This window comes from Jaculus jaculus, chromosome 14 (genome assembly GCF_020740685.1).
Source record: "Jaculus jaculus isolate mJacJac1 chromosome 14, mJacJac1.mat.Y.cur, whole genome shotgun sequence".
In the NCBI taxonomy this organism is placed as follows: Eukaryota; Metazoa; Chordata; class Mammalia; order Rodentia; family Dipodidae; genus Jaculus; species Jaculus jaculus.
The window spans coordinates 52,039,662-52,062,490 of record NC_059115.1 but is presented as its reverse complement, the minus strand read 5'-3'; the positions used below and the strand labels follow the sequence as shown (position 1 = coordinate 52,062,490).

At 42.3% G+C, this 22,829-nt stretch overlaps 1 protein-coding gene across 1 annotated transcript in view; it reads right to left on the bottom strand.

Moving 5' to 3' along the window:
• Fbn2 (fibrillin 2) overlaps window positions 1–22,829 on the bottom strand; it is a 267,870-nt gene that overhangs the window by 45,900 nt on the left and 199,141 nt on the right. Inside the window, exons 26-41 of the mRNA XM_004651524.2 lie at window positions 22,143–22,271; window positions 21,291–21,416; window positions 18,585–18,710; window positions 17,645–17,767; window positions 17,368–17,493; window positions 16,956–17,081; window positions 14,794–14,916; window positions 12,055–12,177; window positions 9,762–9,887; window positions 8,135–8,257; window positions 7,286–7,408; window positions 4,629–4,790; window positions 3,852–3,920; window positions 3,242–3,367; window positions 2,118–2,243; window positions 574–726 (exon numbers count right to left, since the gene is read on the bottom strand). Coding sequence (XP_004651581.2) covers window positions 574–726; window positions 2,118–2,243; window positions 3,242–3,367; window positions 3,852–3,920; window positions 4,629–4,790; window positions 7,286–7,408; window positions 8,135–8,257; window positions 9,762–9,887; window positions 12,055–12,177; window positions 14,794–14,916; window positions 16,956–17,081; window positions 17,368–17,493; window positions 17,645–17,767; window positions 18,585–18,710; window positions 21,291–21,416; window positions 22,143–22,271 — 2,010 coding nt within the window. The remainder of the gene's footprint in view (window positions 1–573; window positions 727–2,117; window positions 2,244–3,241; window positions 3,368–3,851; window positions 3,921–4,628; window positions 4,791–7,285; window positions 7,409–8,134; window positions 8,258–9,761; window positions 9,888–12,054; window positions 12,178–14,793; window positions 14,917–16,955; window positions 17,082–17,367; window positions 17,494–17,644; window positions 17,768–18,584; window positions 18,711–21,290; window positions 21,417–22,142; window positions 22,272–22,829) is intronic.

Below are 22,829 nucleotides of genomic sequence, written 5' to 3'. Positions count from 1 at the left end.
TGAACTCAAGGGAAAAGTACCAGACATACTTATTGAAAACTACAGATTTCAAATGTTTTCAAAATATTCTATATTCTGATCTAACACAGCAACAGACCACAGCTGCTCAAGAAATATCTGGTGATGCACAAGGGGGCGCACGTGTCTGGAGTTCGTTTGCAGAGGCTGGAAGCCCTGGTGCGCCCATTCTCTCTCTCCCCCTCTATCTGTCTTTCTCTCTGTGTCTGTCGCTCTCAAATAAATAAATAAAAAATTAAAAAAAAAAAAAGAAATATCTGGTGAGTAAACTCCTGGATGACAGGTCTGGCTGACAACGAAGACTTTCTGTGGACCTTGCCACAGGCTCCAGCCCTTGAGCACTGCAGTTCCTCCTCAGGGTTTGGAAACTGGTGACACATGTCTAGAAACTGGCATTTGGCTCCTCAAGTGGGTCACTTGGGAACCAGACCCAAAGGGTGCTTTTGGGAATGAGGCACATCTGGTTTGGGGGCGTTCTGATTTTCGATGTTCTGCCACGTGTCACGTGTGTACCGCTGACTCAGCCTTTGGCGGGAGCATGAGTTGCGTCCTTACCTGTTCCTGGCGTCGGGCATGGCTCACAAGGCTTGTTCCAGGCTTTGCCAACATTGTATGTGCAGCAGCACATCCGTTTTGTCACGTTGAAAGGCAACTCATTCTCACAAGTGGTTCCGTTGTAGCTTCTGTAGCAAAAGCTTTTTCTCATGTCTACAGGGAAAAAAAGACCAGTCAGCCGGCTGGTGGTATCAGTGAGCAATGACAAACTGAACTTGCACCCTGTCCACATCAAAGATTTTTGAGCAACACAGCTCTGAAACATCGCTGTCATTTGCAGCCATCTTATTTGTTGTGTATGGACATATGTGTACGTACATTTGTATGTACATATGCATGCATGCATGTGTGTGCATATGTGTGAATGTGTATGTGGAGGCCAGGGTTTGATGTTGGGTGTTTCCCTTGATCACTGGCCACCTTATTTATCGAGATAGGGTTTTTTACTTGAACTCACATCTTGTCAATTCTGCTACTCTAGCTAGGTGGCTTGCTTTGGGGACCCTCTGTCTCTGTCTCTGTCTCTTGGGTTGTGGCATTCTGGCTGTGGCCCCTCATGAGCCTGGTATCTTACATGAGTGCTGTGGATGTGATATCAGGTGCCGTGACAAGTATTTTACCAACTGAGCCATCTCCTCAGCCCTGAAGCTATATAAAATAATACTTAAGTTGGTAAATCATTCTGATCAACATTTCTACTACTTTTTAAAATTTTTATTTATTTGAGAGTGACAGAGAGAGAAAGAGGCAGAGAGAGAGAGAGAGAGACAGAGAGGGAGAGAGAATGGGCGCGCCAGAGCCTCCAGCCACTGCAAACGAACTCCAGATGCATGCGCCCCCTTGTGCATCTGGCTAGCGTGGGTCCTGGGGAATTGAGCCTCGAACCAGGTTCCTTAGGCTTCACAGGCAAGCACTTAACCACTAAGCAATCTCTTCAGCCTACATTTCTACTATTTTTTAAATGTATTTCATGGATAAATTTTTGGTGGGACAATGTTATTTCTCTATTCATAAACATTTTACTTTAAAAAGAATTATGTATTAAAATTTAAATAATCTCTTATTTATATAATATACATTTTATATACATGGAAAATGAAAATTATCTAAAATATGTGACTGTAGCATACAATGAAAATTTTACCTTAGACTTTGAAACATAACTATATAGCCAAAAGTTGAAACTTAATATAGGACTAAAGAGATGGCTCAGTGGTTAAAGGCCTGCCCAACCTGCAGACCTAGGTTCAATTCCCTAGTACTCACATAAAGCCAAAGCCAGATGCACAAATTGCATCTGGAGTTTGTTTGCAGCAGCAAGAGGCCCTGGCATGCTCCTATACTCTCCCTCACTCTTGCAAATAAATGAATAAATATATTAAAATACTTAATAAAAAGCCAGCAGTTTATAAGACTAACATATTTAATAATTCAGGAAGATTTAATTTCCAAAATTTCTTAACAACAGTTGTGTGACAGAAGTGCCTTAGGAGTGACATCAGCAATGGTAACCTAAGCAGGTAACCTCAGTGGCCTTTACTAACCCATGCAGTTGTGGCCTCCATTGACCTGCATGTATTCAGGTGGGCATATGCAGGTGTAATTTCCCAGGGTGTTGTAGCAGGTTCCAGGCCCACACACGCCAGGATGTGCAAAACACTCATCAATGTCTGAAATAGACAAGAATATATGTAAATTAGTAAAGATATTTTCCCATGAGTTTATATAATTTAGCTTATCACACAAAGCATAGGTGATTCACTAGTTCCATATTTGCAATGTTTAAAATTAAAGTAGCCACCCCCAAAGTATACGTTTACATACTACATACATACATATATATATATACATATATATATATGTATATATATGTATATATATATATATATATATAAATTCAATACTAAAAACATGAATCTTGAAAATAGACTAACCTAAAGTGGCAAAAATAATAATTTGCCTAGTGCATATATTTTTTTAAATTAAAATTCACATTTTTAACAATTTCTTTAAAGTCTATGCTCTTCCTATACCATTTAAACTAGGTTTTAATTATGAGTTTAAACCAAGCCCAGGATATGAGATCCTTTATCTTTGCAGCTGCTTTCAAGCTAGAGCCTCTTCAGAGACTGCAGACGGAGGGAAGCTGCTGGCTACACCCCCGACACATAACATTTCTTTCAGATGCGTTTAGCCAGCAAGTTCAAAGAGGGAGGTTGTAAAAGAAGCAATAGTGCTTCACGTGTAATGTTCATTTTTAGATAAATTCACTCATTCCACAAATAAGCACTGGGATTGTATTGGCAGCTGCAAAGATGATGAATAATCGCATCACACTTTTCCAGTTTCCCCACGCAAAGTAGCATTCTGGTCAGTTTGCACTAATGGTTAACTCCGCAAGGCATGCTTTCACGCTACGCCATTTACATTTAACCAGCCAGATGAGATCGGGCGCGATCAGGGTGGTAAGGCCGTCCACCCACCACCCTACTCAAGAGATTGTACTAAATACAGGAGGTGGACAATAAATTGAATTTACCTAGCATCTTACCAATCAGCAACATTGATATGAAAAGACAGACGTGACAGGGAGTCTCCACAGACCCTTCTGTAGAATCTGGGGCTATGGGAGGACAGAGAGCGGCCAGGAGTAGCAGGAGCCCCCTACCTTCACAGATGCGGGTTTCCTCGCTGAGGTAGTAGCCCTGTGGGCACTCACACTGGAAACTCCCAAAAGTGTTGATGCAGTTTCCTCCCTGGCAGAGCCCTGGTAACTCCTGGCACTCATCAATGTCTACAAAAGGAGAAAGTTCACCAAGTCATAAACGTCGTCACCAAAGGCACAGGTGACATGTTGTAAGTCACAGACTTCTATGCAACTAAAGGTGTTACGCCCTCCTTCGGTGCTGGGCTTATCGTGAGCATGGGGTTTCTTGGCTTTGTTGCTGAACTGTTGCTTTCTGCGAAGAGTGATGAACAAGCAAGCTTGGACGAGTCACTGGCGGGGGGAGGGTGGCAATGGTACAGATTGATTCTCTGCAGAACAACGATACATCGGGAGCCTGTGGTGGATCTTACTTCTTGATAAAGCGGTCACTTAACATCCGCGTAGTGGACTGCCTACCTGACATTTTGTCAAATGCTTTTGTTGGGAGGGCTCCACACCAACTTTTGTATCAGCTTCAGTCTAAAATAAGCCCTATGCCTCATGCAAGCCTGACACCTTATGCAAGGTGACAATTAGTAACGATCCTAAACCTAGGTGACAGCTGCCTTACCTTCTAAAATGATGGTGATGGGATTTGGTCTAAAGCCTTCACCTCCAGGACACAGGGTATAATATTCAGCTACAAAACAATGGGAAATAAGGTTTGGTACCTTGGTTGGAGCAGCTGAGACAACACCAAGTGTTAAGCAGCCACCAGGCTCAAACCAAACATCTTCAGGGGCAACCAGATGTTTTCTTTTTTTCTTAGTGTCCCTTTAGGTACATCTCTGGTAATGTATATTATACTTTATCCCCAAAGATCATTATTTCATAGATGACTTACACAAAAGAATAACCAAAAGCTATCTGTTTTGAACAAAGAGTTCTTTCAGATAATTCATCTCACAAGCGTTTTGGCAAGTAAATAAAAACCGAGCATTTGCGGTACAAAGGACGGGGTCCTTGTGCACATCAGAATACATGTTGCAATTTAAGGTACTCTGTGACTGACTTTAAGGACACAGGCCAGTAATGAACCTGAACTAACAATCTCTGAGAAGTGGCAACTGCCTTCATCTGTGATCCCATGGAGAACTGATATTATGATTATTCATATTGGATTGTGGTTAAAAATGTTATTCCCCCCCCCCCCAAACACACCATTAAAAAGCAGGGAGAGATGAATTCAAATTCGTTTTCTATAAATCACTCCTGGCTGATTTCAGCATGATCACTGACAACATCCCCTCTCACACTGGGTCCCCTGCCCTCTACCCCAGGAGTACAGTAACAGCCCACTTCTCCGTCCCAGAGCCCGATCTCACCCCCTCTTCAGTTCCCCACTTACTGCTATTGACAGGGGGGCAGGTCTCACAGGGGTTCCCCCAGGCCTTCCCCAGAGAGCAGCAGCAGGAGGAGCGGCTCACGCCCACGCCGATCTCCGTGTTGCAGGACAGACTCCCGTCTCCCCGAGGACCAAACTTCAGGTAGCAGTTGCCCACGCGATTATCTGCAGAGTGACAAACAAGCTTCAAATTTCCCTCGCACTGGGATTTACCTGGGCTTTAGGGTAAAGCTTTCTCCACCCCTGCAGGGTGCTTCTGCTCAAACTACCTCTCCCTTTCTCTCTAAAAGAGTTGTATCTTTTAGTTAGCCAACAAAGAGATAGCTTTCTATGGTGCTGATTCATGTAAGCCACTGGTCAGGGGTACCAATGAGGCCCACAAAAAACTATAGGCCATTGCCAAATGCACTTGGTTACCAGCCAAAACTAAATGGTAAAACCCTGTTGCTGAAGAATCTACGGGCTGTGGCAGCAAGACTTTGAGATTATGCTGGAACTGAGAAGGAAGCCAGCTCCCTGCTGGCCAGCTTTCAGATTGCTAGAAAGTGCCATGTGAGCTGCTGGGGGATACAATTCATCAACAGCCTGAATAAACACTGGATCCCACAAGCTACAAAATCAAGCAGCCAGGCAAGATGTACCCACCAACGCAATCTTGACTTCATGGCTTTAATTGCTCCCTTTCCCCCACCCCCTGGAAGCTCCCAATTCAAGATTCTCTTATTTCTTCCCTGAGCCTTATACCTTTCTACATGTTTATATCTCTTTTTAGACATCTACTAGCTATTTCAAAGTCAACTTGTCAGAAAGTTAAGCTCATAACACTCTTTCCTCCACATATAAAATTTGCCCTACTTGTCTCTGAATCTTATTTATTTTCATTGAAGAGATGTTTCCATGTTTTTCAGTTGCCCAAACCCTAAATCTTGATACCACCTTTGATCCTTAATGGCCATTACTTATTCACAGGAGTCATAATAAAGCTTGACAACTTTCCCTTCAAGACACAGCTGACAAGTGACTGTTCACTAATGTCTTTACCACGATAACCTGAATTCCAGATATACCATCTATTTAGACTAGACTATTGCAATGGCTTCTTACCTCACTTCTCAACTTCCATATTTGGCCCAACCATAGGCTACTTTTCCTTCTGTGGCCCGGACAATCATTTAGAGCACTGCCTTAGGGCAGGCGGCCTGCAAGTCTATCACATCTCAGCTAAAGGAAGGTTCAAGGTTTTAAATTTTCACCTCTGGCTCTCTCAGTCTTTCTTTTGTGGTTTTTCATGTTAGGGTCTCACTCTAGCTTAGGCTGACCTAGAGCTCATAATGTAGTCTCAGGATGTCCTCAAACTCACAGCAATCTTCCTACCTCTGCCTCCTTAGTGCTGGGATTAAAGATGTGTGCCATCACATCCAGCATTCTCCCTCTTTTAGTTTTATTTTTTGTTACTGATAAGTCTTGGCTGTGGTAAGGTGACTTAACACAGTGTCTCTCCACGTTAGATCTTCATTCCTTCACCCTTGCTTCCTTCTCTCTTACTTGATAATGATCCAAATAGACTCTCCTTTTTCAAACATTTTATTTATTTATTTTCAGAGAACAGAGTTAATATGAATGACTGAGAATGGATGGGCATGCTAGGGTCTCTTACTATTGGAAATTAACTCCAGACACAAGCATTGCTTTGTGCATCTGGCTTTACATGGGTACTGGAGAATTGAGCCTAAGGTAGCAGGCTATGCAAGCAAGTGCCTTTAACTGGCGAACCATCCTCAGAATCCAATGTGTTCTTATAAAATAAATATTCTTAATGTGCTCAGTTCCAATTTGCATGAATGGCATTTTTGTCATCTGTCATTTCAGATTTATAACCACTCCCCATTGCACTTGCTTTATGAATAACCTGTGTATGAACTACATAGTATTCGATTGCAGATATATGTATATACATACAAGAATAGTTCATTTACATATATTGTAGCATAAATTGTATATCTATTTGTTATTTATTTGTTTTGAGACAGAGTCTCACTTTGTAGCGTAGGTCTGAAACTTGCTATGGAGTCCAGGCTGGTCTCAAACATGTGATCCTCCTGCTTCAGGCTACCAAGTTACAGGGTATGGCAACAAACCTGGATCCAATTGCCTGTCTTAAACAAGCTGTCAATTCCCCTAAGTGGTTTCTAAATCTGGGTAACCACAACATATATTGCAATGAACCTGCTATAACATTATAAATGTCTGTGAAGGGCATGGTGTGTTAATATATCTTTGTCATATACCATTACAGAAACTGCTGGTTCATAGATAATTCAGTGACATTACTATCATATATGTAATCAATGGAGTACAGAAGATAAATACAGTGGAAACAACTTTATTGATATTTTTGTATGAAATTAATCATAGCCAATGAAAATATGTATGCCCTGATTTTGCAGTTTTGTAACCAAAATGGTCCTCTAAAGGCCTCACAACTAGGCATCTAGAGCTTCCTAAAGGAAGGGATTTTTTTCTTTTTCATTTTTTTTTGCAGATTACCTGTAGCAAACATACAATGCAGGTAACTATTGTCAAGAGAGTTTAAATAGTCAACTTTACATTTTTTGTTTATTTCATATTTGTTTTGTTTATTTCATGAAGTTTTTACTTACCAACACAGCCCACACCAGTGGGGTTCAGCTGAAAGTCCGGTGGGCAGTTACACTCATAGCGACCAGGTGTATTGACACATAGGCCATTGACACAGTTTATGGGATCTGCACATTCGTCAATATCTAGAAACATTTAAGATGCCCATGTTAACACCTTCCCTCCTCTACACCAACAGCATGCTGTTCCAAGGCATTTGGTAGACTTGGTTTGCAAGGAAGGACTCAGTACAGGGGGAAAATATCTTAAATCCCTATATATACCTGAACTAAGCTCTACAGATCATATAGTTCATGATATTTCTAACCATGTCTTTTTTTTGTTTTTGTTTTGCTTTTTTTGGTTTTCTGAGGCAGAGTCTCACTGTAGCCCAGGTTGACCTGGAATTTACTATGTAGTCTCAGGGTAGACTTGAACTCTCAGTGATCCTCTTACCTCTGCTTCCCGAGTGCTGGGATTAAAGGCATGGACTACCATGCCTGGCTTATAACCATGTATTTTAATATTTTAACAGACAAGCAGCAATTAAATGTTGCAATTATTAGGAATAAAACAACTGTGTGACTCTCTACTTAACAAAAATTATATATTTAGACATCTATATCTGAATATATACACGCAGATATGTATAGGTACACTTTACTGGCTTTATGCGAGATATATAAATTATTTATATACAGATGGATTAATTCCATAGTTAGAAAATGCATCAGAATGAAATTTTGTTTTATATGGAAACACATAACCCAATGTATAGATTAGCAAAGCATAAATTAAGGGGAATATTTTATTTACCACAGAATATTCATGTTAACTCATCAGAACACAAGTGAGTCCTTAACTGGCTGTACCTGTGCAGTTTCCTCCAGTTCTGTCCAATTCATAACCATCATCACAGATACAGTGAAACATCCCAGGCAAATTATTACATGTTCCAAAGACACAAATATTTTGGAAGGAGCATTCATCAATATCTGAAAATGTACAAAATAATCACATCTTATTTACAAAGACATTAAGAAATGTATATAACAATGAATTTTTCTAACTATCCTGACATTGATAAGGTATCTTTTTTTTTTTTATATTCAGGAAATATAAGTGTGGGTGGGCCAAAGGGAGTTCTGGAAGGGTTTATGCCTCAAAGGATGAACGTGAGGAGGGAGATATCGTGTACGCCTAAAAAATTCCCACTGCTAGAAGTGCTTGGCTTCTGCTGACTTTCTCCTTCAGGCTGAGGTCAGGCTGATGGAGACATAAGTCACCTTGACTCTGGTCACCTGACTTATGTTTTCTAATTGACTGTAGTGCTGAAAGAAAATGGGGTTGGGAAAAAACAATGAAGCACACTTCACAGTGACCCGAGATAAGAGGCAAATTTGGCTCTGCCCAATCAAGGTGGGTCAAAGCAGACGCTTTCAGTGTCCAATGTCACCTTCCCCAGGGACCACTTTTGTCTACCTTCGACTCATTCCATTCATACTGATGACCACTGAGGAGACCCTCCTGGGCTTCCAAAATCAGTGGTGGTGTACTGCTGGGTTTTGCTTTGACTGTATGCTTTGTTCTTGGTTAATACTGACAGTGTGTGTGTGTGTGTGTGTGTGTGTGTGTGTGTTACTTGCTATGTCTGATCATGTGATTAAAGATGAGGGAAAAGCCTGAACTGTTTTGATTTAGTCATATTTACTCATCAGTTAGCCCTAGGAAGAGTCCTCCTCCTTTTCCTCCTCCTTCTTGGGTTTCTATGAATCACACATTGTGTTGAAGCCCCATTACATGTGAATTCTTTCTAATCTCTTTCCTTCCTTCATTTATTTTGTACTCTTTTACAACACAGTGATGTTGCAAGCAACATGTAATATGAACTTTATTTCTAATTTAAAATACGACCCAAATGCTTTTCTTGGAAAGAGACACCAGACTCAAAACTTCATTTTTAGGAAAAGGGCATGATGTCACAATGCAGAGGAAGGAGGCATTGCTCTTTGGCAGAGACAAAATCCTTGATGAACTCTTGAAGAGGCTTCTAGTGTCAGGAACACACACAAACTGTCTCACACATGTCAGTGAATGCCAAAAAATGAGCAACTGAGATTTTGATAAACACCGTAAGTCAATACTGGTGACTGAGGTAGGTAACAGGTCAGGTTTTAAAAGGTTCACCACACGTCATTTGTTCAGTGATACCAAAGGAAAGAGAAAAGAAATAGAAAGAAAAGGATAAAGAAATGGTTAAGAAACATGAGCCAAACTTCCACCCACTGGCTCTCAGCCAGGAAAATTTCATAAGACATGAAAGCCGCCTCCATCATTATTCATTCCACACAATAATCCATGCTTAACGAGTGACTTTTATATGTGCAGCATGTGCACGGACCCTGCTTCCAGGTGGAGGAGCCTGCTCCAGCCCTTTCTGTGGGTTCTTTTGCTGCAGCCGATCCAATTCGAAAATGAACTGGGACCTTGGTGACCCACCTTGGCAGGACCTGCTGTCGGAGGCTGGAGTGAAGCCCATCTCACACTCGCAGCGGTATGCACCTGGGACATTGAGGCACTGTCCATTCTCACAGAGATGTATGTTTTCTGCACACTCATCGACATCTGCAGAAGCAAATTATACCTCCGTAAAGTGTCAAAGTTCGTGACATATTCCTTTCCCTGGCTCTAAAATTAATGCTCCTGGCTTAAATTAGTGCTCAGTAACATGAAGCGACAATCCCATTCACCAGAGTCAAGGTGTACTGCACTCAGCGGTACAGCGACCAATGCTGACGGCTTCGGCGCTCTTCAAGACCAGTGTGATGAGTTAGTGGGGTAACAGAATCACTAGATATAATTGACAACACTGAATACTCTTAAAATGATGTTCACCTGAAAAGCAGCATTACAATTAGCAACTTGTTTGCCTAGTCCAGACACCTTTAATGAAAACTATGGCATCATGAGAAGGCAGAAAGTTTCTTTCCTATCACTACAATCATTTTTTTTTTTTTTTCGAGGTAGGGTTGTGCCCTAGCCCAGGCTGTCCTGGAATTCACTAATTAGTCTCAGGGTGGCCTTGAACTCTCAACGATCCTCCTACCCCTACCTCTGCCCCCGAAGTGCTGGGATTAAAGGTATGCACCACCATGCCTGGCTAGCCACTGCAAATGAACTCCAGATACATGTGCAACCTTGTGCATCTGGCTTCCGTGGGTCCTAGGGAATCCAACCTGGGTCCTTTAGCTTTGCAGACAAACGCCTTAAACGCTAAGCCATTCCTCTAGCCCCTATCACTACAATTTTAATCAAATACTCCAATTTAATTGTGAAATAGCCATTACTCACAGACTTGCAAATTGATTGACTTAATAGTATGAAGCAGAAAAGGGAAGATAGGGCATAAATTAATATTCACTGAGAGCCAAGTAGTGTATGTACTGGTTGCCTGACATGCATTTTTCCTTCACTACGCTAGGACTCAGGAAGAACATGAGGCTGAGACTCAGTAAAGCAGAGTGCTGGCTGAGCCCCACTCTGATCACTGATGTGTCTGTCATCACAGCCACACTCGTTCCTTGAAACCACATGCATAGGAAGGCCAGGGAGGATATATGTAATAGCTGACACTTTTTAAAAAAGTATCAAAAGTGAATAAACATGTCTTCTTAAAGAGGTATTTGACAATGAGTCTACATTTTATATGAATTAAATGATATTAAACCTAGCTTGTAATTATGCATTTAAAGTATACTGAACAACTAAGAACCTGTATAAAGTGAAAAGTCTCTTATTTTTATGCCCAGCAAGATGATCTTGCATGTGAGTGTGTGTACACACACAGATATATAATGTATTTATATGTATGCAGACATTCATGCATACATATGTGTATGAGACAATGTTTGATCCAAAGGAATACAAGAAGCATAGTTGAAAAACAGAGCTGGGCATGGTGGTGCACGCCTTTAATCCTAGCACTCAGAAGGCAGAGGTAGGAGGATTCTTGTGAGCTCGAGGCCACCCTGAGACTACCAAGTGAATTCCAGGTCAGCCTGAGCTAGAGTGAAACCCTACCTTGCAAAAACCAAAAACCAAAACCAAAAAAAAAAAAAAAGAAAGAAAAAGAAAAAAAAGTTGAACAACAGCTATTTTTTGAAGCTTTTTCCTGACAAATAGCTTATGTGCTCATAATGTACTTTGATGCCAGTCACTACCATTACTCTTAGTGTTTATGAAGGGTTTTTCTAAGTCCTGTACCTCCACCATACCACTTTTCCCTTGTGAGAGAAGCTATCTTCCCCTGTGAGAGAAGCTACTGCAACCCTGATAAACATAACGTGTGCTGTGATTGTATAGCTCCTACAGCCCATCCCATAGCATGTAGTGGTGGAAACGGTACTGACATCATTACTATGCCTATGTTAAAATGGAACCGGAGAGGCCAGACACGCTAGCCATTTACCTAGTAGAAAGCAACAAGGTGATATTTGAATCCAAGTGGTTTGATCCAAACAAAGCCAACTTTTTTTTTTTTTTTTACCACTAGCTTACAAATTAGTCGTTGATAATAACAATTACTAGGACCATTGCTATCAAACTTCCACCAATATTCTGGAAGATTGTTCAGATTTTTGTGTGTAATGTGTGGGAATGATACACGTTCATGTATAGGTCAAAAGTATAGAGACAAAGGTAGATACTTTAATTTTCACGGCTGTCTTCAAATAAGGAAGACTATTCAATGCCACGGCAGCCACGTGAGAGCCCGCCTCAGCTCCGTCCTCACCCGAGCAGGTAAAGCCATCTCCAGTGAAGCCTTCAGAGCAGGCGCATCGGTAGGAGCCGGGGGTGTTGACACACTGAGCGTTGACGCTGCACTGGTGAGTCCCATTGGAGCATTCGTCCAGATCTGCATGGCCAGAGAACATAGCCAACAAGGTCAGAGATACAAGTGCAACATTAAGCACTTGTCCTAAATATGAAGTGGCCCAAATGGGTGTTGTTTCAGTTTACCTGCAGAGAGACATGGCTTCAATTCCCCAAGATCTCAGGCCCATGATCCGAAAGGCCCATGCCACAAGCGAGGGCTAAGGTAACCAATGTAAGCACTGCGTGAAGTATTTAGAACTTAGTGGTAGATTTCAATCTGACTTTTACTGAGGTGGATTTTATCACTGGCTTCCTTATCGGTGAAAAAGGAACACTTCTGAAAATACTATTGATCTTCAGAAAACATTCAACTTTCAGTTCATAGATCATAAAATGTACATATGATTCCTGATCTCATGACATGCATAGTCTAATGGAAGTGGTGAAAAAATAAACAGAAAAAAATATACTGTTTCAATTTTAATTTAACTTATTTGAGAGAAAGATAGAGAAGGAGATAGAATGAGATAAAGAGATGGGTGCACCAGGGCCTTCAGCTCTGCAAATGAACTCCAGACACATGCACCACCCTGTGCATCTGGCTTACGTGGGTCCTGGGGAATCAAATCTGGGTCCTTTGGCTTTGCAGGCAAGTGCCATAATCACTAAGCCACCTCTCCAGCCCAGAAAAAAAAATTATATGCACTGTTAAGTTACAAGGGACAATGAGACAACAAAAAGGGCATCTAATGTGGACTGTAGGAACAAGAAGGCCCCACTGAGAAAGTAATATTTTTTTGGAAGTAATTTTTTTTTTTTTTTTATTTGGGAGCGACAGACACAGAGAGAAAGACAGATAGAGGGAGAGAGAGAGAATGGGCGCGCCAGGGCTTCCAGCCTCTGCAAACGAACCCCAGACGCGTGCGCCCCCTTGTGCATCTGGCTAACATGGGACCTGGGGAACCGAGCCTCGAATCGAGGTCCTTAGGCTTCACAGGCAAGCGCTTAACCGCTAAGCCATCTCTCTAGCACTGGAAGTAATTTTTAATTAACTTCAGAGCCAAAGAATGAGAGAGAGACAGAGACAGAGAGAGAGAGAGAGAGAGACAGAGAGAAAGCTAGCTCACCAAGGAGTGGTGGGGAAGGGTAGTGCTTGCAGGGAGAAGAGCATGCCTAGAGACACTGAGAAGGAAAAGTGCATGGAGTGTCCAAGACGTTAAAGGAAGAGTGGCAAAGCACAGAGCTGGCGACAGGACAGTGGAGGCAGACACAGGGCCTTTAGCCACGGAGAGAAACCTGGGGCTTTCCTAAATTCAGTGGGACAGATGTCAATCATATATATATATATATATATAAAATCAAATCTGAGGCTTAAGTTTTCTCATGCTGAAGAAGAGTTTGCGGGAGGAAAAGAGTGGGAGTAGGCAGACACAGAAGAGGGCTCTTTCAGCAACCAGCAGTGCGGAAGGAGGGAGAGAGACCATGCTGAGCAGGGGTGGGAAGAAGAAGCGAAGCGATCAGTGGTTTTGGTAACACAGGCGCCTGGATACTTGAAACTTCTTGTCTTGGGCATGAAATATTATTCTAGAAGGTCACACTAACAGAGGGACAGTAAGCACATCAAATAAAAGCTAAAAAGAAGATGAAAAAAAAAACGTAGGCAGCTGGGATGGGAGTGAGGATATGCCTGGAAGGTTGAGGTTAATGCTAGAGCCATGGCCAGTGCAGAAGAAGGGTGCTCCAAGAATTAATGAAGCTACCGTAGGATGTTACCTAGCAAAGATATTTGGATAATACAATAATTTATAATCAATAAGTAGCTAATAAACATTCAACAAACACAAAACATTTGCCTGGGCAGGCTAGTATACTCAAATTAACCTACACTGTTGATAAGAGATATTTAAGGTATTCTTTAATTCTTACTGTGGGCCTATCAGCTTTTGGGTAGAAACCATGACAGGAGGGCCAGTTCAGAAGGCTTTCTTTTCTATTATAACTTGACCTGGATAATTCTTACCAGCTGGAACATTCTTTATTGCTAAAGCATGTAGAACACTGAGCATATTAAATAGCACTGGGAATGACACCCAGGGTATGATCCAGTCCCCTGCCTTACAGCTATAAAATATTATTATTAGACTTCAGCTCAAGAGCTATTGAATTTGGAGGAAAAGCCTCCTCCATTCTCCTTTGTTTCATATCAGACTTCTTTGCATCCAACAAAACACTCAGATTTTCGTACAAGAATCCTATTTCCTAATAACTGACCCCTTACTGTGAACTTAAGGCCACATGAAAACTCTTTGCTTCCTCCACTTACTGCCTTGGACTTAGATCTCGCTGACAAAGACTGACAAAGCCCACGAGTCACTTTTCATCATGCAGCTGTTTAGAGCACTGGCTGGCTGTCAGATCATTTTTCCCGAGCAACTTGCATGAAGGAGCACATGCCGAAGTACCCTGCCGTAATCCGGCCATTTACAGGACGGCTAACGGAGACTCTGAGGTGGGGACCGGACAGTCTTTGACGCAGAGGAGAATAACTGCCAGTGCAGAGCGTGCTCCTTCTCTGCTATGAGGGTTAACCCGCGTGTACACAAGGGCCTGAACGATGCTGTCCTTCAGTGAAGGACCTTTATGGCCATAAACTCACCGATGCATTTGATGCCATTTCCCACCCAGCCTTCTCTGCAGCTACACTTGAAGCTTCCCGGGACGTTCAGACATGAGGCATGCATGTCACAGTTGTGAGCACCAATCTCGCACTCGTCCACGTCTGAGAAACCAGCATGAATAAGAAAAAGATAAAACATGAGCCGATTAGTTTATTTCCAAGTACATTTCTGAGAAGGTGATGACGGAACTGTATAAAGTACAAACACCGCTTTTGTTGTTCATTGTTTTAGATTACAATAAAATGTGAAGCTCACGATTCCAAACAAACTGTTCCTTGCACTGAAGAAGCTGCCAGCACCTCTGCTGGTGAGAGCAAATGCAGCCACTGTCCTGTGGGTACCAGTGGCGGGGACTCACACCTGGCAGAGGCCCAGGCAGGCTCCATGGAGAGGACTACTGAGTAAACAATACCTTAAGAGAAATTGTATTTTCAGAAAACGACTGTGCTCTTCTTTCCTATTAACATTTATTACTTCTTCCATGAAGACATCAAGCCCGACTTACAAAAACTCTTTATTTTAAAAGTCAGCATAATAATATGCATCAGTGTTAAAACAAATGCATTGTGTGAGACCCAATCCCACACATACAAAAATAAATCAGCATATTGTTTAGGTATGGAGTTTTGGTAAACTATTATTTGGTGTGCATTTTTTTTTCTATTTATCTGAGAATATAATAAAGTTCACTGCAATATTATCTAAAAAGTGGTCAATGTGTTATCGCTGTATGTTTATGCTCATACACACACACACACACACACACACACACACACACATCTGCATACATATATAGTCATGTGCCACATAATGACATGTTGGTCAATGGAAAACCACACTCAGGACAGTGCTTCTGTAGGATTCTATTGCCCAGGCAGGCACTGTCTTTGTCTATGTAATTATACTCTATGCTGTTCACATGATGAAGGAATCACCTAATTACTCATTTCTTGTGCATATGTACACATATATACTTACACATGTATACGTTACATAGACTTGGCTTCCCAAAGATTTCTAAAGTATGCAGAATTGTCTGTTTTTCACTGATTCCTTGCCACAGTTGCTAAAATGACATCTGCCCACACCACTGCCTTCCTATCAAGTTTACTAGTGGTGAACACGCCCACAGATTTGCTCTCATTAGTCAGTCTTTCTTGGAGGGATCAGCTTAACAGCTCATTTGCAGCCTTGCTCCCTCACTGATTGCCTGCCTCAAGCAAAATATGTAGAGGTTTTAAAGTAAGAGAATCCAGTCCAAACCTTGACATTGACACTTTCCAGCTCCATCTGTGTGCAAAGGGATAAAACTAGAGACGAAGGAGAATGAGATATAAAGACATGGGATGTTGGAGGAAGCAAAGTAAGTGAAGAGAGAGAAGGTGACAGAGATAGGGAGAGGGAAAAGAAGGAAAAGGGGTGAGGGAGAGGGGGTGAGAGAGGCAACTTGGGGAGAAGCATAAAAAGGGAGGAAAATACATAAAAGTGGTAAGAAAGAAAGAGAAAATGTCTAAACAGAACCTAAGAATATTTTCTTTTCAATTTTTAAAATGATATCTATTTACTTATGAGAGAGTGAGAGAGAGAGAGAGAGAGGGAAGGAAAGAATGGGTGTGCCAGGGCCTCTAGCCACTGCAAGCGAACTCCAGACGTATCACCACCATGCACATCTGGCTTATGTGGGACCTGGAGAATTGAACCTGGGTCCTTAGGCTTCACAGGCATGCGTCTTAACCGGTAAGCCATCTCTTTAGCCCCAGAACCTAAGTATATTTTTTGATAGGTTAGAACTATAAAACTTAATGTGAACTGGGGTTCCTGCTAGCCTTGAGGTATTCCTTCTAGATGATGGCCTCTATCTGGACAGCACTTAGGTAAGAAAGTGAATGATGACACGAGATCCCTAGGATGCTGAGCAGAGCCAGACTCCAGGCACAGGAGGCAGACTCCTCCATCCCACTCTTTCCTTTCCCTGGGGTGATTTAGGTAGCATGTACCGCAGATATAAGTGAATACATCATACATGCTTCAGGTCAGTCATATCCTGCTTGAGGGAAGAGGCTCCTTGAGATGCATGGCAACAGTCAAGCTCAATGTTGAAATGATGCTCGTCTTTGGAAGCTAGGAAGCTGGGACCTACCTGTACACCCCGTGGTTCCCTTCTTTACTGAATAGCCGAGCTGGCAGTGGCAAATGAAGGATCCCTTTGTGTTCTCACACTCTCCAAACATGCAGATATTGGAGTTTAGGTCACACTCATTCACGTCTAGAAAACATGTTTTGAAAAGTCCAGTTAGTATTTGTTCACCACATGATCTAAAGGCTACCATTGAAACTGAACAGCATGCTGCTGAAATACACAGGTATATTTATAACACAGTTTGCTCACAAGGCTAGTGTTGCAGATAAACAGAACATGTGTCTTTAAGGATGTTTTTTGGAATAATACTTCCATTTCATATTTTACAATTCTAACAAAACAATAAAAAACCCTTCTCCTATATGTGTGTATGACATTGTGTATCAAACTCTGATTTTCTTATGATACTTACCAATGCACGTTTTCATGTCCATTGAGGCCATGAAGCCATCATAGCAGAGACAGCGATACTCTCCAGGGATGTTGGTACACTGACCACCATCACAGATATCGGGATTGTTTTCACATTCATCAATATCTGGTGACACAAAGTTACAATCACATGAAGCCAAGGATGCTTTTCATCAACCTCAAATATTTTTTCCACATTCAACTCTACTTGGCAATATCTGGAGCCATGTTTGTAACAGGAAATTAATTAGATGTTACGTGTACTTTCTCATCTATACCTGCACACGATCTCCCATCTGGCATCAGGGCATAGCCTTCACTGCAGCTGCATTCATAGCTTCCTTCTGAATTGGTGCACTGGGTATCGCAGCCTCCGTTCATTATCATACATTCATCAATATCTGTTCAAATGACATTGCCAATACATGACTTGCCAGGTCTGCTTCCTTAAATCAAAGCAGTTAGTGTTTCTCCTTTTAAACACATAATAGTGAGGGCTGGGGATGTGGCTTGGTGTGTTACAGCACTTGTGCAAACATGAGGATCTGAGTTCAATGTCAGGCACCTAAGTTAAAAGCTGGGTATAGCTGTGCCTGTCTATACCCCAACCCTGTGGAGGCAGAGACAGGAGGATCACTGGGGCTCACTGGCCTAACCGATAAACTGAAAACTCCAGGCTAGTGAAGAGACCCTATCTCCAGCAAGTAAGGAGGAAGGAGGGTTATAAAGGAGGACACCTGATGTTTCCATACATGTGTGCATCTGTGCACACACATCTGTACACACACATGCATTGCTGGTACTCACCACACTTACTACACACCACACCTAACAAAAAATCCACAACATATAATTCCTAAATGGTAGAATTGGTTTGGAATGGTTTGGATTTTTCCCTACCACTTGTATTAATCTAGCACTAACTACTAGTATTTCTTAGTTCTTTTCACTTACTTTCACACAGATTCCATTCATCTCTGGTTTCTGAAGAATAAATAACTCAGAGGTATAATAACTATGACATTTAGAGCATTTGCTAGGATAAAATCAATGAGTCTTACGCAAAACCAGCCAATCATGGCACCCTGAAATCAAGTACCCTGTTCAGTTAGATTCATTTTCAATAGAAAGGGCTCCCATAGACTTCCGTACATAACGCCAAAAGTTCTTCTTGCTGGTTAGAGAAGCAAAGCATGCACACCTGCTTGGCGTCCCTACCTGTACAGCCCTGGCGGTCTGGTGTGGCCTGGTATCCAGGATTGCAGGAGCACTGATAGGTTCCAATCATGTTCACACATTTCCCATTTCTGCAGAGGTTGTCACTCAACGAGCATTCATTAATATCTAATGAAACATAAACAAAATTAATTCTTTATGCAAAGGCCATCAAGAATGGGCTCACGGAACTACTGGTTACAGGAGGAGTGTTTACTTAGGGGGAAATAAAATAATCTGGGCGTGGTGGTTTTTGAACATATGCCCCTCACAGGCATGTGTCTGAATAATTAATCTGCATCTGGTGGTGCTGCTCTGGAATCTTCAGGAGCTGGAGCCGTGCTGGAGGAAGTGCGTGGCCAGTAGGTGGGCCTTGAGGTATCATAGCCAGGCCCCCTGTGCTGCCCTCTCTCCACTTTCTCCCTGCTGATGTGAAGATGTGGTGATACTGGCTTCCTGCTCCTGGCAAGCTTTCCCAGCAATGGTGGTCCCTACCCTATGGAACACTAAACCAAAATAAACTATTTCTTTCCCAAAGCTGCTCCTGTTTGGGTATTTTGTTCCAGCAATGAAAAATTAACCAAGATATGGGGGTGTTTTGACAGAATGTTGGAATTTCTATTTCTACTGTTTCTAACAATGGTGCTGTAGTGGAACACTGTTCACTTTTAGGACTGTTCTCTGTTCATGCTGCTCAATAGTATTGAATGTGCTACTGATCCCCTGAAATGTATACACAATAACTGAAACATTCTATTATAGAGCTTAAGAGCAGGAAAGAAAGCAGATCTCCTGCATAACAGGAGGGGTTCCCAGAATTGGGAAAAGCCCATTAAGGAAAGGAAAGCAAAAAGCTTCCAAGTTGGGACTGGTCCCAAGTGGAAAATCCCTAAGTGAGGCATATTTTAATGTATTTAGTTTTAATTCAAATTATTTAGCCTCATGTGGCTGGCGATTGCCACCAGACCACACATACATAGCACATACCAGAAACGAAGCTTATTGTTATTTATGAATTTACATTGGCTTGGTCTTCCTTAGTCCTTCAAGTATTACTTATATAGCCTGAGCTATCCTGAGGGAAGATTCTAGTTCTAGAAAACTGGTATGACAGGAAGACCATCACCTGTTTCTCCTCATCAAATTGTGTTTATGCTCCTTGACAGATAGCTCTATAGATCATTGTTGCTTATGCTTAAGTAAATTAAACATTACAAGGTGGACAGGTGACTTTAAAAAAACACATGCAAAGATATGTGGAAGATATCAAACACAAATGAATAAGAGAAAAGTAGCCTGTTCTATTACCATATGCGAGATATTCATTAGATAGAATATAAATTAAAAACACAAGCAGCAAACTGTAACCAGATATAATGAAAAATTATCTCAGATTGACAAAATTACCCTGAAGACTATGCTATATGAATTTATGCTTATGGTTATTTAGTATATGGAGAATACAAAAATATTTTTTACATTATTTATTGTACTTTTAAGAGGTACTTTTTTTTTCAGCTGTGAGATTAATGAAAATTAAGCAGCAAACTGAACTGGACTTAGAAACAGATTCCTGAATTGCTAAATCACAACGTACTCAGCACGAGTATTCTTTAGTTACCAAGGTAAAAAGACCTGTGTGCTATTATCAAAATAAAAATATTTAAAGCTTTAGAACTAATCCTTGTCAATGTCTTTTTATTCTATTATTTAAGATTCACCTCATATAAGAGCACAGCAATCTGTCTGGCTTATAAATAAACACATATGCATTGGTGAGGTGTGCTCAAATTATTTCTAAAATGTGGTATGTTGTCTGCTTTTATTTTATTTTATTTTATTTTTTTGTTTAGCTTAGTAAGGAAGAATTCCTATGATGAAAATGCTTCCCAAGTCAAAATAGGAAAGCCAGCCTATGGGAACATAGTAAACTCTGATGCCCCTGTTTATTTAGGAAAGCAGTACCTGGAACAGGAAAAGACCAGCTCCTGTCATCTCTTGTCCTGTCTGCCCTCCCTACTGAGCTAAGAGTCGTGAGACCATGGTATTTCAGTGAGGAGTCAGGCTCAGGGATCTAGGGTGCGGTGTGGACCTGGCCTGAGGAGATGTTGGGTAGAGGACGTGCAAACCCAGGTGCGTGCATTGGTCATCGATCAGGAAGTCATGGGCAGCTTACCCAACCACACTGCTTGGAAACACATGCCTCTTAGTGTGGTGGTTTGAATCAGGTGCCCCCCTCCAACTCGGTTTTGAATACCGCGTCTCCAGTATTATGGTGATTGTGGAGGTGAAGCCTTGCTGGAGAAAGTGTGTTTTGGGGGGTAGATTTAGAGGTGTTATGCAGCTCCCCCTTGCCAGAGCTCTGCTCACTCTCTCCTGCTTCTGCTGTTTTCTACCTGCTGAGGTAGAGCTGAAGTCCAGCCTCTACTCATGACACCATTTCCCCTGCCATCGTGAAGCTTCCCTTTGAGACTGTCAACCAAAATCAACAACTTCCTCCCATCAGAGCTTTTGGTCAGGTGTTTTGTTCCAGCAACGTGAAGCTAACTGAACCACATAGGATCCTTCACATAGGAATCCCAGTGTACTGAACAGGGAATCTGAATGTCCAGTTTACAGTGAGCCCCAGAATAATACATTCTTCCCATGTGACTCCTAAGCTTTACCCACCATGCCCAGAGTGTTTCTGTGACAAGGGGACATACTCACCCACACAGTCCTCGCGGGATGGCGACAGCTCATGTCCCAGTGGGCAGTCACACTGAAAGCTGCCCTCTGTGTTCACACAGGTACCACCCCTACAAAGGAGAGGGTTACGTTCACATTCGTCAATGTCTGAAAGGTAAAAACGTGAGATCCATTAAAGAAATCTGAGGGGAAAAAAATCCATGCTTATAGCACGGGAAAAAGAATATTAGGAAGCAGGTTTGTGATTCAAACGTAAAGAGATATGCCTAAATTAAGCGGAGATGGGATAAGCCGATTTTCTCACTTCTTCTCAGTATGGAACTCCATAAACTTGTACTCAGACATAGCAAGCTACTGAGAAAATTACTTGTATGAAATGAGCAGATTTGTCAGTGGTAAGATATATATCATTTGCTGTGCATCACTCCAATCAAAATGAAGGAAAAATCGTAGACTCATAACTAACTACGTCTTTTTAGGTAAGTGCTGTACGTCACTGAGAATGAAACAGTGAATGTCACAGGGGTTTTAATATCACACAGCTAAGAGACATGGCATGGGATTAACATGGCAGAACATAATTTGGGGTGGGGGTGGGGGGAGGTCACTATATAATGCTATCTACTTTGAATAACTCCCTCCTGCGTCATTACTTTTATGAACAAATAGAGCTCAAATTCAGTATCTCGTTGTCATTAAGGTATCAGAGGTGTCAAGGAAGAGGTTTCCTGTATGGCTTTAAGCCTCACCCCGACTCTCCCCACGCCTCCTGCCAAGCATGCTGTCCGCAGCTCTGAGACCAGCGAGGGTGGGGCAGAGGGCACCTCCCTTCGGCCGGCTTGCGGGCCGGGGGCCGCGGCTGGCCGCACTCACCCATGCAGTTCTTCATCATCATGAATCCACTCTCGTAGCCCTGAAAGCACTCGCATTCGAAGCTGCCTGGAGTGTTGACACAGATCCCACTGCCGCAAAGGTCGGGGGAGATCCTGCACTCATCGATGTCTGCGCCGCGTGGTCAGAGGGAGGAAAGAAAGCACAGGAGGCGTCAGAGGGAGGTGGCCTTCCCCGTGAGGGTGCCGTGACGCTCGAGACCCTGGGAATCCAGGGCTCAAAGTGGGAGAGCACGTCTTTGGGACCTGGCACAGAAGGGACCAGCCTTAGTGAGGCATGGCCCTTTCTCCAACTGCCAAAACTGTCATGGCCAACTGGTAAGTGGTGCCTTTGCGCTGGTCAGTTCTGGAATTGTGGATTTCCCTTTGTGGCTTAGACGTACTGACAGAAGGATGCATCATAACAAGGAAGGGGGCAGTGGTCACCGGCGGGGGAAGACCGCGTACTCAGAGGCCCTGCTGGTGCTGGCTACCACAGCCCAGACTGACCAGCATGTGAGATGGAACCATGCCCGTGAGCCCGACTGCCGGCTGGCAAGACACAGGCACCTCCCAGGCAGACACTGCAAATACCCCAAGCCTTACACACATGCAAGGCAGCACCTTGGTGTATGTCCCATTTGGGTGACTTTTTTTTTTGGTCACATTCACATGTGAAGTGCTTTAACTT